General features: G+C 50.8%; 5 protein-coding genes across 5 annotated transcripts; 1 reads left to right on the top strand and 4 right to left on the bottom strand.

Moving 5' to 3' along the window:
- Positions 1 to 468: 468 nt before the first annotated feature.
- Positions 469 to 1,952, bottom strand: N7515_000610 (putative RNA binding protein; the record flags this gene model as incomplete). Its single annotated transcript, XM_056661354.1, has 8 exons — positions 469 to 1,104; positions 1,165 to 1,231; positions 1,291 to 1,342; positions 1,392 to 1,426; positions 1,479 to 1,510; positions 1,600 to 1,683; positions 1,768 to 1,857; positions 1,914 to 1,952. 8 exons carry the CDS (start codon positions 1,950 to 1,952, stop codon positions 469 to 471), a joined length of 1,035 nt encoding a protein of 344 aa, XP_056526520.1.
- A 653-nt stretch (positions 1,953 to 2,605) lies between these two features.
- On the bottom strand, positions 2,606 to 4,704 carry N7515_000609 (alpha-actinin, sarcomeric (f-actin cross linking protein); the record flags this gene model as incomplete). The annotated part of the gene is made up of 4 exons (XM_056661353.1): positions 2,606 to 2,788; positions 2,852 to 4,459; positions 4,518 to 4,584; positions 4,649 to 4,704. 4 exons carry the CDS (start codon positions 4,702 to 4,704, stop codon positions 2,606 to 2,608), a joined length of 1,914 nt encoding a protein of 637 aa, XP_056526519.1.
- Positions 4,705 to 5,606: 902 nt separating this feature from the next.
- Positions 5,607 to 7,821, bottom strand: N7515_000608 (S9 family peptidase; the record flags this gene model as incomplete). Its single annotated transcript, XM_056661352.1, has 5 exons — positions 5,607 to 6,142; positions 6,213 to 6,787; positions 6,853 to 7,509; positions 7,567 to 7,673; positions 7,726 to 7,821. The coding sequence occupies 5 exons, from the start codon at positions 7,819 to 7,821 to the stop codon at positions 5,607 to 5,609; spliced, it is 1,971 nt and encodes a 656-aa protein (XP_056526518.1).
- Positions 7,822 to 8,422: 601 nt separating this feature from the next.
- Positions 8,423 to 10,373, top strand: N7515_000607 (DNA helicase ZGRF1-like domain-containing protein; the record flags this gene model as incomplete). The annotated part of the gene is made up of 2 exons (XM_056661351.1): positions 8,423 to 10,008; positions 10,061 to 10,373. 2 exons carry the CDS (start codon positions 8,423 to 8,425, stop codon positions 10,371 to 10,373), a joined length of 1,899 nt encoding a protein of 632 aa, XP_056526517.1.
- Positions 10,374 to 10,744: 371 nt separating this feature from the next.
- On the bottom strand, positions 10,745 to 12,041 carry N7515_000606 (uncharacterized protein; the record flags this gene model as incomplete). The annotated part of the gene is made up of 3 exons (XM_056661350.1): positions 10,745 to 11,451; positions 11,598 to 11,714; positions 11,957 to 12,041. 3 exons carry the CDS (start codon positions 12,039 to 12,041, stop codon positions 10,745 to 10,747), a joined length of 909 nt encoding a protein of 302 aa, XP_056526516.1.
- Positions 12,042 to 12,784: the final 743 nt, after the last annotated feature.

The raw sequence follows: 12,784 nt of genomic DNA, 5'->3' as shown, positions 1-12,784 counted from the left end.
CTCACGACCGAAAAGAAAGCTTGCGAGTTACCCACTGAGCATAGCATTTGTGCAGCTATTGTCCATTCCCTCTGCTGACCCAGCAAAAAAAACAGAAAAAGACCGGAGGAACACCATTGATGCAGCCGTAAACCGAGATTTGAGTATCAGACCAGTGCTCCGAGTTCGCCAGCGCACGAAATGGGATGAGAGACGATCATGGAAGGAAGTGAAATCCCGCAAGAGTGCTGTACAAAGGAGCAGGAAGAGGATGAATATGAACCCAGTTACAATTTGGTGGTGGTAAAGTACAGGATCTCAGCTCTGGAGCCGAGAAGCCTCAGCAATGGAAAAGTAATGAAGAAGTGAAAAGAACGTCGAGTATGTTTCGTTTCATGACAAAGATCGAAGCAATGTTCGTTGTAGACCCAATGTATCAAGAATCCTCAAAGCAAGCGAACTCCCCCAGGTCGAATGAGAAAGGAGAATTTATTCAATCATATCGATGTCGTCGTCAGCAGCAGGCGCGCTGGCAGCCGGGGCAGCCTGCACAGGGGCGTCCTGGGCGGGCGCGGCCGCTTCGTCGGCGCCAGTGTTCGCACCACCCCAGTAATCTTCCATCTCTTGGTCCAACTCCTCCTGGGTCTTGCGCGGGCGGCCATCCGAGCGGGGCCCAGTCGGTCCGCGGTTGCCGCGACCACCACCATGGCGTCGGCCTCCGTTGCGACGGTTGGGTGAGCGGTTGGAGCGGTCTCCGGGGACGTAGCGGTCGATGTTCTCGGGAGCGGGTCTGGTGACGTCGCTACGATGACCGCGACCCCGACGGCGTCGGCCACCGTCATCAGATCGGGGGCTCAAGCTACGCGTATCACGGGGACGTTCAACGCGGTCCATGAGGCTGGATCTGGCGTGATGGGCGGAATCGAGGGGGTTGCGCTCACGACGGCCGGGAATGAGTGAGAGACGGATGGGCTGGCCCTTGGCGTTGGCTCCGTCATATTCCCGAATAGAAGTGTGTGCATCCTTCAGGCGCTCATAAGTAACGTAAGCGACTCCCTCGGAGCGTCCAGCGCGGTCATAATTGAGAGTGAGTTCAGAAACAGGTCCAATCCGGCCGAAGAGATCCTGTTAAGGAAAGACATTATTAGAATTGGTCTTGTTGTGTCAAACTTCGGTTGGACATACCTCGAGATCGCTTTCGGTGATGTCGTAGTGGAGGTTCTCCACACGAACCTTGGTGAGTGAGCTGGTGCTATTGAACAAGTTAGTAGTCTGATGAGGCAAAGGCCCATGCCTAAGTAGTCTCCATACCGATCAGAGTCTGGTCCGTCGCGACCTCTGCGGACTCCACGGGAGGAGCGGGCTGAACATATGCTGTTAGAAAGTCCGGCTGACGTGGGAAAGCCACATACATCTATCGTCGTCGAATTTGTCGTGGACCCAGTCCCTAAAGGCTTGTCAGTAAGTTGCTTACCATGGTATCAGGGAGGCATAATCACGTATTCAGGTCAACACGGTCTGCGGAGTATGACTGTTGTTATTGGAAGACTTAGCGTTAGCTCCAAGGCCAGATGAGATACCGTGCAAAGTCCTGGTCCATGTCTTTGCCGTGATTTGTACGTCGAGTCCCAGCGATCCGAAGGACTGGCTACGATTGTCACGGAGCAAGAGGAGACTTCGCAGAGGAGGAAGAGGAGGGCGGACCTAAAGACAACATCATGTTAGTGCCGCTGCCTTGCCAATGTGACTCTGGATCGCAGCCTCAGTTGCGAGTGCGGTTCGACATACCTTTCTGACGCCATCGCGCTCGTGGCGACGGCCGGGATTGTTGCGGCGACGCTGACCACCACCGCCACCTGAGGTGCGGCCGCGGTTTCGCTGCGAGATAATCATGTCAGTCGTACACTCAATTAGTTTGCTCGCTGGAGCCTTACCGTATCTTCCGCGATGATCTCGTCCAAGCTGCGGTCCATCTTGGAATATGTGGCGGAAAATGCGATTTGAAAGGAATGATAAAAGAAAGGAAGAGATAGACTGCCAATAATTCTAGATTAGATTGGCGTTGAAAGAAAGTTATCAGAGCAAGGACGAGTGGTCAAAGAGTACAATGAGCCGCAGGATCAACTTCATCTCCGAGGCGGATCTGGGGGCAGTCACGTGCCAGGTTAAATGTAGCAATGATCGACGTCCCACTTCCTACGGAGTACTCCGTTAGAGCATTATTGTTGACCTCTTGTTCACTTGACTTTGAACAGTCAACAATGCGCCGAAAATCTACTGTTTATGACCTTTGATAATTTGATTTCTCTCGAATTGACTATCTTCACTTGCTCAAGCCCGGCGCCATGGCCACCGATGATCTCAAAAGGCGAATACGTTCACCTGGTATCCTGATCATTAAACGGAAAAGCATACACAATACCATCACAAAATAAGTAGTAACAGAGAACAACCACCTAACCCCAGGATGCAAGACGAAGCTGGAAAAAGCAGAGGGAGAGAACGAGTTTAGATACACATGAAGATTCTCCCCAGAAACACCAAGAAACACAGCAACACCAAGCCAGTGCAAATTCCCCATAATCACCGGTAATGCTGCGCAAAATATCGACTTCCATGACACTAATTATTGCTCATTGTTTTGGCCCACTTCTCGCATTTTTTCCATGAAGCTAATGTAGTCGTACTTGGGCAACTCGCGGTCCTCGAGTAGATCGGGGCCGTCGTGTGGGGGCATAGTCTTGACCAAATGCTCAATCACATCGTCTGGGATGAGCGAGTGTCGGAGATCAAGTTCTGTCACGTAAGGCTACAGTAAAGATTAACAACTGTAGATCGTGACATTGAAGAATCAAAGAAAGGCTTCACATACCTTGCCATCAGCGACTTCCTTGAAACTCTGGAAGACTTGTTCGGCAGTGTTCTGGTCTTCTGTCACGCTGACCATGAATGTAATGAATTGCTCAAAGCTGACACCGGCATTCTGCGACAGGCGTTGTTGCCCGCAAACTTGGACGTAAACCTGGTGCATCTCCTCCTCGTCATAGACAAGTCCTAGACTGGCCAGTGCGGCGGAGAACTCAAGCTCCTGAAGTGTGTTGGAAGAGTCGCGATCGAAATGGCGGAAGACCGATTCGAACTCTTCCAATTGGATAGGAGTCAGGTTAGTCATGTTGCGAGCAACCATTTGGTTGTCAAGGAAAGCCAGCTTCTTGGAAATGCTGGACTTGACGAGACTTAGCTCGTATGCGAGCTCGTCCAAAGTGTATGTGGTGAAGTCATTTTCTTCGATATTAGCCTCTGCACACTGTTGATCTACTTCTGCAATGGTATCGAGGAAGGCGTCAAGAGGCGGCAATTTATCGTTCAGCATCTTGACATGATGAAGCTGGTCCTCAACTTCACCATCCAACCCAGAGATTGCTAAAGACAGCGTCTTCAATGTCAGTGCAAAGTCATTTGCCTTGTCGGCAAAGGAGCGGCGCAATTTGTTCTTGATGTCGCGGATTGTTTCGTTAATAAGTTGGCTGCGTTCATGTTCATCCCGAGTAAGGATCTCCCACTCTTTGTCGCAATTCTCTGGACTCAGCTCATGGGGTGGATCGTAAGGGCGCAAACGATATGTACCCAGTTTCGTCTTGATATTGCCCAACAAAGCAGCCAGATCAGATTTCTCAGCTACCCATTGGCGTTTGTCGCTCCGCTTGTAGAGCGAGAACTGATATGACTGTTCCTTGGCATCCTTGTATGTTCCTTCAAATGTGGAATTCTTCCAGTGCTCGCGCTGGGCGCGAATCAGTCGCAATAGTTCCCTTGTTCGGCGCTCGTACGAATTCTGCATGTCCCACGCACCGTGCATATTGTTCACAAACTTCTCCACTCGGCGTCCGGCATTTTCGACTCTTTCCAGTTGTGAGAAGGCATGGAACCAGTAGGCAATATAGGTCATGAGGGAGCGCTCATCAGGTCTAGCTACATCGCAGACATCGTCCACGTCCAGCAGGTCAGGAATGCCGATTTCGTTGGATGCGATGTCGAAGGCCAGTTTCATATTCCCACGGTGGTCGCTCTTGTCTAGCGCCTCGTAGTCGATCAAATCCGGTCGGTGAATATCGAGAAGTGCGCAGAAGGCCAAGCCGTTGTTCCAGCTAGAGGAGAAGTCCCGAACCTCTACCTCATCGTAGCATGCTGTTTTTCGTTGACACCAAAGTAGCAGACCTTCCTTGGCGGTCATTCCTTCCTCGTTGATATCGCTGATTGTAAACCGCAGAATCAAGGTCCAAATCAACCCCAGGATGATCTTTTGATTACCATCCACAATATCCTCAGCTCCAATATTCGTCATCTGAATTCTCCTTCCCTTGATGAAATCCAAACTTTTGTTCACATTTTCGAATCGTTGTACGCGCAGTTTGGGTTTTGATGCGTATCGACCGAGGGACTCTCCTCCTAGGATTTCGAGGAGGTGAATGAGAATGACCTATACCAGGCCACGCGATCAGCAAATTGACATTGGCGGGGTAGAAGTGAGCACATACACCGTCGGAGAGGTCAGTGACCAAGTCATCGATGGCCAAACTCCGCGCCTTCAGTTTGTCATTCAGCCTAGTATGGTCAACTAGGGTTCCTTGCATCATGCGGCGAGGTAAGGCGGGGGCAGACTACATACCATTTGGTGAAGGTCTTTTGTTGCACGTTAATCCATTGCTTCTCAACCGTCAACATTATGGCGGAGACATTCAGGGCCGATTGACAACAGTGGGGTTATCGGAAATGACCGCAGGGTTCAGAAGCAAATCACTAAGGTGGAAAAGCCTCAAAGATTCGGTTTCCGATTCGGACTGAAGATCAGACAAGCACAAAGGGGGGAAATTATGTCGAGTGGGGAAGTTTGTTTCTCCCGCAAGTCGGAGCTGAAGATCACCCGAGCAACCGTCGCTTTTGATATCTTCGGCTTCAAATCAACGATGTTCGGACAAGTCAGTCAAGTTCAGGTAAGTGAGGAGCTGAACGTTTAGAGAATTGACGATTGACGAAACTTGAGATTGAAGGAGATTCAAGATTTATCAGACAAGTTGCTGCATCCCTTGTGGACCCGCTTTTTTCTGAGTATATCTCCCCGGGGGTGATTCCTCCTCTGTCTTTTTAGGCCCTCTTTACCTAACGAATAACGACGCATAACTAGGGCAGCTGGGACGTCACGAGATACACTGCATCTACTAGCATGTAAGAGCCTGTGCGCTAACTAGCACATGAGACCGACTTCATACGCTTCTGCTAACAAACATTGGTACGTACTGTCGCAATCGTGTTTCAGATCCTCATTTAGCCGCCATTAGGCATCCATGCGAAGGAAATGGGAATCTCGCTGACACCAGACCGCCAGCCAAGATCTATAGTCCAATATATAGTTGTTGATCCTCCCCACTAATCCCACCACTATATACGATAGCTTTGAAAGGGTGTTTCACAGTCCACCACCTAGGGCGTTCTACATCCACGAACCAACAAATACCAGGACAGGTTTCCTATTTTGAAGAGCCCAAATATTCCAACCTGTGAAAGGATACAATCCTCAAAATCGACTTCAATAAAGGTCCACAGACCTCTTACTCGTCGTTGGAATTCTATTCCCCCATTCCCAACAAAGCTTTCTTCCACCACTTCTCCTCTTCTTCCACGGCGTCTATTCGACTCTTCGCCTGCCTAAAGCCATGACCTTCCCCTCGGAAAATGACCAGTTTAGCTTCTCGACCAGCTTTCTTCATCACCTCGACCATTTCCTCTGCCTGGTTCAGAGGAACAACCCGGTCCATGTCTCCTTGAAGCAACAACAATGGCGCGGTGATTTTGTCTGCCTTGAAGCAAGGACTACGCTCACGGAAGATGCGGGCTTTATCGTCTTCGCTCGCACCGGGCTCAAACAATAGGGCGAATGCGTAGTGGCTCTCGAATTTATGGGTATCTTCACAGAGAGCCCTGACATTGCCAATCCCATACAACGAATTGCCGCCTGCAAAGAGACTGGGGTAATCGCAAAGGGCCTGGAGTACGATGTAGCCACCTGCGCTTCCGCCCCGTATGCCCACACCGTTAGGATCGATTCGACCGCTCGATGCTAGGTATGACACACAGCTAGCAGTATCGGCTGTGTCCAGGACTCCTATTCATGGTCGGTTAGCATCAGGGGAAAGGCCGAGATATCCATGCTATAAGGAGGACGGAATACTCACCCCATTGCCCATTCAGAATATCCCGGTATGCTCGGCCGTAACCGGAGCTACCTCCATAGTTCACCCAGACAACAGCATAACCTCGAGAAGTCCAATATTGGTCCGTAATGTTCAGCCCAGTTCCGGTTTGAGACGTTGGCCCGCCATGAAGGCACACAATCAGAGGTGGCAATGTGCCGGAAGGTGCCTGGTAATCTGGGTTCTGAGGTGGGTAGAAGATGGCATGCGCCTTCCCTTCCAGGTGCTCACCATGTACTCTTGGGAAGGAAAAATGCTCCGGCTTCGAGATTAGGGAGACTGGCATGCGGAACTCAGAAGTTACTTTGAGCGCATCGAGCTTGGCGGTTTCGGCGATGTCCAAAGTGAACAAAGTGTTCAAGCTTGTCTCACTTGAGCCAAGAAGGGCGATCTTAGTTTCCGACAGTGGAGTATCTGCCAACATGATCGTATCCGTCACCGGTATGTTCATCTCCTGCCATGAATCGTTGGACAGATCAATCAGTATGAAACTCCAACGAGCGTTTTTTGTGTACGACGCAATCATGGATGTTTGGGTCAGTCCGACGTATGTGCAGCTGGAGCAAGAAAATAAAGGTCAGCATGCAACTAACAAGGTGCATCCTCGAGTTCTTGAACGTACTTTCCCAAACGCGAATCAGGCTGCGAGAAGTCCACATCTTCCAGGCCATCAAGGGCTACCCTTTCGGATCGTAGTGTGTCAATATGACATCTGTAGAGCTGCCAATAGCCTGAAACATCGCTTGTGTAATACAATGTGTTATCAACACCCCATCGTGGCTGACTAACACTCTCTTTCTCAGGAGCACCAGCCAGAAGGTGAACGTCTGCGACCTCACCATTGTTCCATTTGGCCACATACAAGCGGGCTCCTGTCCATGGCATATCTGGATGAGACCACTGGGTCCAACATACCCTGCTGCCATCGGGGGAAAATTGAGCAGCGCTATAGAAATCATCACCGGAGGCGACATTGACAATTTCCTTGGTTTGCAGGTTGACCGCTACAAGTCGATTACGCACTTCTGATGGCGAGGGCTTGGAGTGGTCTTCTTCGATCGCCAAGAGCCATCCAGGCTGCTCGTCTGCCAAAGAGCCTGTAGCGGATGTACAAGCATAGCGAAGGGCAGCGTCAGTCTTGGTGATCTGCTCCACTTGGCCAGTCGAGGGATCAAGTCTATGGAGATCTTGTGCCTTTCGATCGGTAAAGACAATATACCCATTGAAAGCGATCATCGAGGCGCCGCCATACTCATGAACCTTGGTACCAGCATCATAACTGAATATATTCCATTAGCTTTCTAATATATGCATTGCTGGATCTCGGGGCATATACTTCGTAGGTAAGATATCGTGCGCCTCAGGGCCAGAGTAATCGACAATGCAGCCTCGGCCCTCTTCTTTGGGTCGGCCCTCAACGACATAGACCTTTCCATTGGATGTCTATAGAATTCGTTAGCATTCGGTCTCCTCTCAGTTTCGACGTTGAACATACCGCGACCGATTCAAAAAGAACACCGTCAGCACCAAGCAAGGTAGAGCTGATTGGGCTCTTCCATTGGCCGAACGGAGCTGTGACTGGAGTCTTCATGATTATGTATGAGTGGCTTCTTGGCTAGGCACTCTATACTGGAAGTGATGGATCTGATAATCTGATTTAAACACTGTACAACATATACAACGTACGATGGAGGTGTCGGCGCGGGGTCAGAGTGAGTGAGACCGTCTGACGGTGGTGGAACAGTCTGCCCCGCAGATACGGCAATTCTTTCGATCTTTTGCCAGTTGTGTTTTACCCTCTCATGCCCGTGGGTTATGGGTTATGATCTCCAACCATGTACAACCTGGAAAATGGAACTATATGACGCGTCTCGAACTAACTCCCCATTAAAACGCACCTATACAGCTCACCAAATGTATCTACATCTGTTCAGATCTCGGGATCTTAGTTTAGACCTTACCTGATTGAGGGCGAGGGTGGGGCCAGATTGCATGGCACTAGTCTGTTTCAGGATTAGTCTAGAATGATCCTTGACGCTCAAAAGTTGATTCCTGAGGCTGCAATAGATAGCTTATCCGCTTATCGCTATCGCGTCCCGCGTTTTCCACTCTCCACCGGACGCGACATCGATTCGCAACTTTGTACAAGGCGACCATGATCAGATCGGGTCTTAGGTCTTCCCGCTGTTGACATGATGTCGACGCCATCATCAACTGCACATCTCACACCGACCTCTCCGCAGGTGACTGCATCAGTTGTGAAGTTTCGCTGCCTGTACACTCACGACTTGCGCCGCAAGTCCAAACGATGGCACGATGGCTACCTACGATACCATAAGTTCAATAAACGGGTCATGGTCTACGACGACCAAGGCAACTTTATCGGTGACCATCACTGGCGATCTAACGATGAGGTCCAGGATGGGGACGAAATGGAACTGGATAAGGGAGTTCTGATAGAAGTGACTGAAAACATGGGCACAACCGAGACGGATATCTCAACACTTTACGAGAAGAAGACGCCCAGCCAGGGCTCACCGCAGACCAGAGCGCCGACGCCACAAGTTCCTCGCGTCTCTACCTCTACCCCCGCATCCGCCTCCGCCTCCGCCCCTATTCGTGGGTCCCAGTCGTTTCGGTCACTTAACGATTTGCTGGGCATCAAGAAAACCCCAATCGGGCATTTGGTGTCTCCATACGAGCAAAGAAATGCCTCACGCCCAAGCTCAAATACTCGAGAGCCCGAACGAGAACCGAAGCGACAGAAGACATCCTCGACGCCGAATCGAAGCCTGCAGCAAGGCCCGCGTGCACAGAGTCAAGTCATTGATTTGACTGATTCTACCCCTGGAGCATCTGCAAGGCAAGACCCAAGCTCCTTGAGATATCGAACGCCCAGAGTCGGCGGTGACTCTGCGGCCGATGTACTTCCGGCAAATCGTCAGCAGAGGCCAGCAGTTCAGTCGAAACACACTCGGCCAACGCGGCCCGATCCTTCCTCTCATTCAATGGTCCCTGCCCCAACTTCATCGGAGCCAGATCCAGATTCCAGTCTGCCTCCACCAGAGACGCTATTTCGTACAGTTACTGGGGCTGGTCAGTCTGCACGACTCGCAGGCGGTAAATCGAAAGATGTGCCGCCGCCGCCGAGACCCCATATCCTTCCATCGAAAAGCCACCTCTCAGGCATGCCTCCAGAGGTAGATACAGCGAGGATCCAAAGAACTTCACCTGCCGGTCGATCTTCGATCAATTCTGAAAATTCCTCGAAGAGTAGTGCATCGGCTCCCGTCGGCCACCGACAGTCTGATCCTCCGACAGTTTCGAGGAGCTCACTTTCAGCTGCGCCCAAGCAACCTGACCGTCGATCTACGCCACAGGTACCGGTGCGCGTGGCTACTAACAATGTGCGCCCTATCCAACCCGAAGACATCGAAGCTCCAACCGGGATATCGTCTTCGGTTCGCGCTTCAACTTCATCTAACGTTCCGCCTCCAACCCGCCCTTCACCTCCCATCAGCGCGCCACCTACAACCAGCGCGCCACCTCGAACCAGCATGCCACCCCCAACCAGCATGCCACCTCCATCCCGTCCATCCTCAGCATTCCCCACTACGGGGCCCACGGCTGCCCTACGTATGGGAGCCGGAAAGCCACGCAAAAAGCTGATGTACAGCGCTCTATTGCCCGGTTCCTCACGAACTCCATCTCCCGCGGCCTCAGATACACCTTCTGGTAGTGCCAACCGTCAGCGTGTCACAGAACCATCAGAGCAACCGTCAGTATGTGCCGACCCATAGATCAATATCATGATACTCATACCTGTGCAGGCCGGCCGTCGCTCCAGGTGATTCATCCACGGCGAACGAGGAATTCACGCCCTCGACCTTGACCCAATCTGTCTTCGACGAGATAATAGATGGATCGGGGTTCAAGTCACCCGCGACTATCAGAGGCTTGGCAGGGAAAAGGTCTCTCAATCCGTCATTGCGTAAATCGATATCTGACCCGACTGCATTGGAAGGAAGACCAATGCACACATCTACCAAGGAGAACGAGCTCAGGGAGCAAGGCCCCTGGACATCAGAGGCCTTAGATTTGTTCGCTTTCTGGCCTGTCGGTCGACCGAAACCAACGGATTGATTTGTTGCCGTGCATGAAATTATTGACAATAATAAGGCGGATTTAACCTCTATGAAATAGATGGCAGGTCCGTTTTCCGTACTCGGCGTGGTATTACAGCCTCGTGAGAACCCCGGGGTGGATCTAAGAAATCTCCCTGTGAAGCTTATACTGTCTGTTCATCTGAACTAAACCCCAAGTCTCAAGCCCATCTTGATGACAATACGCATCTATAGAACCGAAAAAAACAATGATACCCACATGCATTGATGAAGGATGCATAGCTAGCTCAGCGCACATATACTGATTAGCCTATGCCAATATCAAATACAAAACACAAACCCACTCCTCCCTAGGTCCATAGCACCTCTCCCAAGATAAAACCACTAAATCTAAACCATCTTCTTAACCAACGTCCCAGAAATATACGGCATAGCCGACCACTCAAAAGCCGACTCCAACTCAACACTCTCCCACCCCCCATCAACATCCGCAACACCCCTCAAAACCCTCTCAGTATCCCTATCCAAACAACAATCCCCAATAAAGTAACTCCACCCAAGCACCTGATAAACCCCCTGCACAATCCTCCCCAAAAGCGACCCCTTCGCCCTCTTCCACGGATTAACAACATGCTCCGTAACCAGCAGCCTACCGCCCGGCTTCAACATCCCATAAAGCTCTTTCACCGTACGCTCCATCTCCGGCACAGAACACAAAACCCTTACGCACAGGATCGTGTCGAAGATGCCTGCGCGCGGATCCGCGTCGTACTGGTCCACGACGCCAGTGTTCGTGGCCCGCAGCGCGGGGAGGAGGTCACTGGCTGCCACGCCGCTGGGCAGGATGTGGTATTTTGAGGCGATGCCGGCTGCGGCGGCGGTTGCGCGGAGTGTGCTGTGGAGTGAGATGCAGGGCTCTGCGCCGTAGAGGGCGGTTATGGACGGGGAGGTTAGTAGGGGCATTTGCGTGCCGGTTCCTGGTCCGATGTCGAGGACGGTCCCGGTTGCTGTGCGCAGGAGAGGGGGGATTAGGGCTGAGGAACCGACTGGTTCGGGGATTTCTGTGTTGGTTGGGTCTGAGGACATTTGCCGGGGTGCTGTTATGGGAGTTAGGAATTGTGTCTCTCTGTTTCTCTGTTTCTCTGTTTTTCTGGCTTTTCTCTGCTACTTGTTGATGCTTCTTTTAAAGATCTTATGGTGAAACGACCGACTTTGGTTTGCGTTGTCGCTGGCTGGTACTTACATGTAAACTCGATCCAGAATCTGCCGAATGCTTCGTCGCGCAGCCTGCGGGTCTGAGTAATTGGCGCGAATAGCTGCCCATTTTGGAAGACGGCTTCAGAGCAGACGCGGATGTAGTCTGTGTTGGTGTTAGTGATGTGTTCTGTTATAGAAAAAGATGGTAATTTGTGCTGATGATTGCGCAATATTATGTCTACTGAGATAAGAGAAAAACATTGGAATGGAAAGCCCAAGGGAGGTACTTCGATACGCAAGATGGGGACGAAAGGGTAAAAAGAAGGAGAAAAAGCATAACAATGTCATCGAAGTCCTCGTACGGATATTGAGGGCGTTCGGCATATCTTCGGCATCTGTACTTACGTGACATCGCCCAAGCCAGGAGCTGCGCCGGCTCCAACATTCCGAGCATTCGCTCAAACAGAGGTGGGGGGCTTTCAGTTGACATAGTGATGTGATGATGCCTGGAGTATACGAAGATCCAATTTGGTTGACGTTTATGTATCGATGTATGTAGTAAAGAACTAAAGATCTTTGAAAGATCGGCAGAGGATGTGAGAAGCGGCTAATTAGGGCGCGGATAAACCTCACGTGACCCCGGGCGTTGCCGGCTTATGGGAGAATTCCCCTCTCTGATATGAAGAGGCTGGCCCTGGGATCTGGTGAATACGTGGATGGCGCTGGTGTGGTTATCCGGTGAATACCTCGGTTATGGTCGCATATCGTACTAGTGATTGAGATGTCGAATCGGACGAATGTAATCCAACAGAAGTGAACATTGACTAACATCTAACCGGGTCTGCTGCAGATTGCACAAATAGCCAAAGATGGTCATGACAGAGGAAGAAAGAGCGTAGCCTATCGATACAAATATGAAGACTTGTGGTGATCACGAAAGTTATCAACATAAAAGGAAAATATAGAGAATAGCAGACTCGGATAGAGAAGAACGTTCCAGCAGGACGCCAGCTCGAATGATTGAACGAAGGGCAGAGACAGACAGCGGGAGAGTTGAGATCTGTAGAGAATAAGGAAAGAAAAGATCGTGGGTGAAGGGAAAGTGTAAGAAATGGGATGAGGAAGCTGTCCGGGATGATTGGAGCCCCCAAGATGCGCAAGCACGTAAGATAATATCTCGTTCTGGATGAAAACAGGACGCTCGTGTGAAATAAGTCAAACTCAAACAGTATT

This window comes from Penicillium bovifimosum (genome assembly GCF_028826915.1).
Source record: "Penicillium bovifimosum strain IBT 22155 chromosome Unknown utg000001l_segment0_segment0, whole genome shotgun sequence".
Classification (NCBI taxonomy): domain Eukaryota; kingdom Fungi; phylum Ascomycota; class Eurotiomycetes; order Eurotiales; family Aspergillaceae; genus Penicillium; species Penicillium bovifimosum.
The sequence above is the reverse complement of the archived record's forward strand: the minus strand, read 5'-3'. Positions and strand labels throughout refer to the sequence as shown.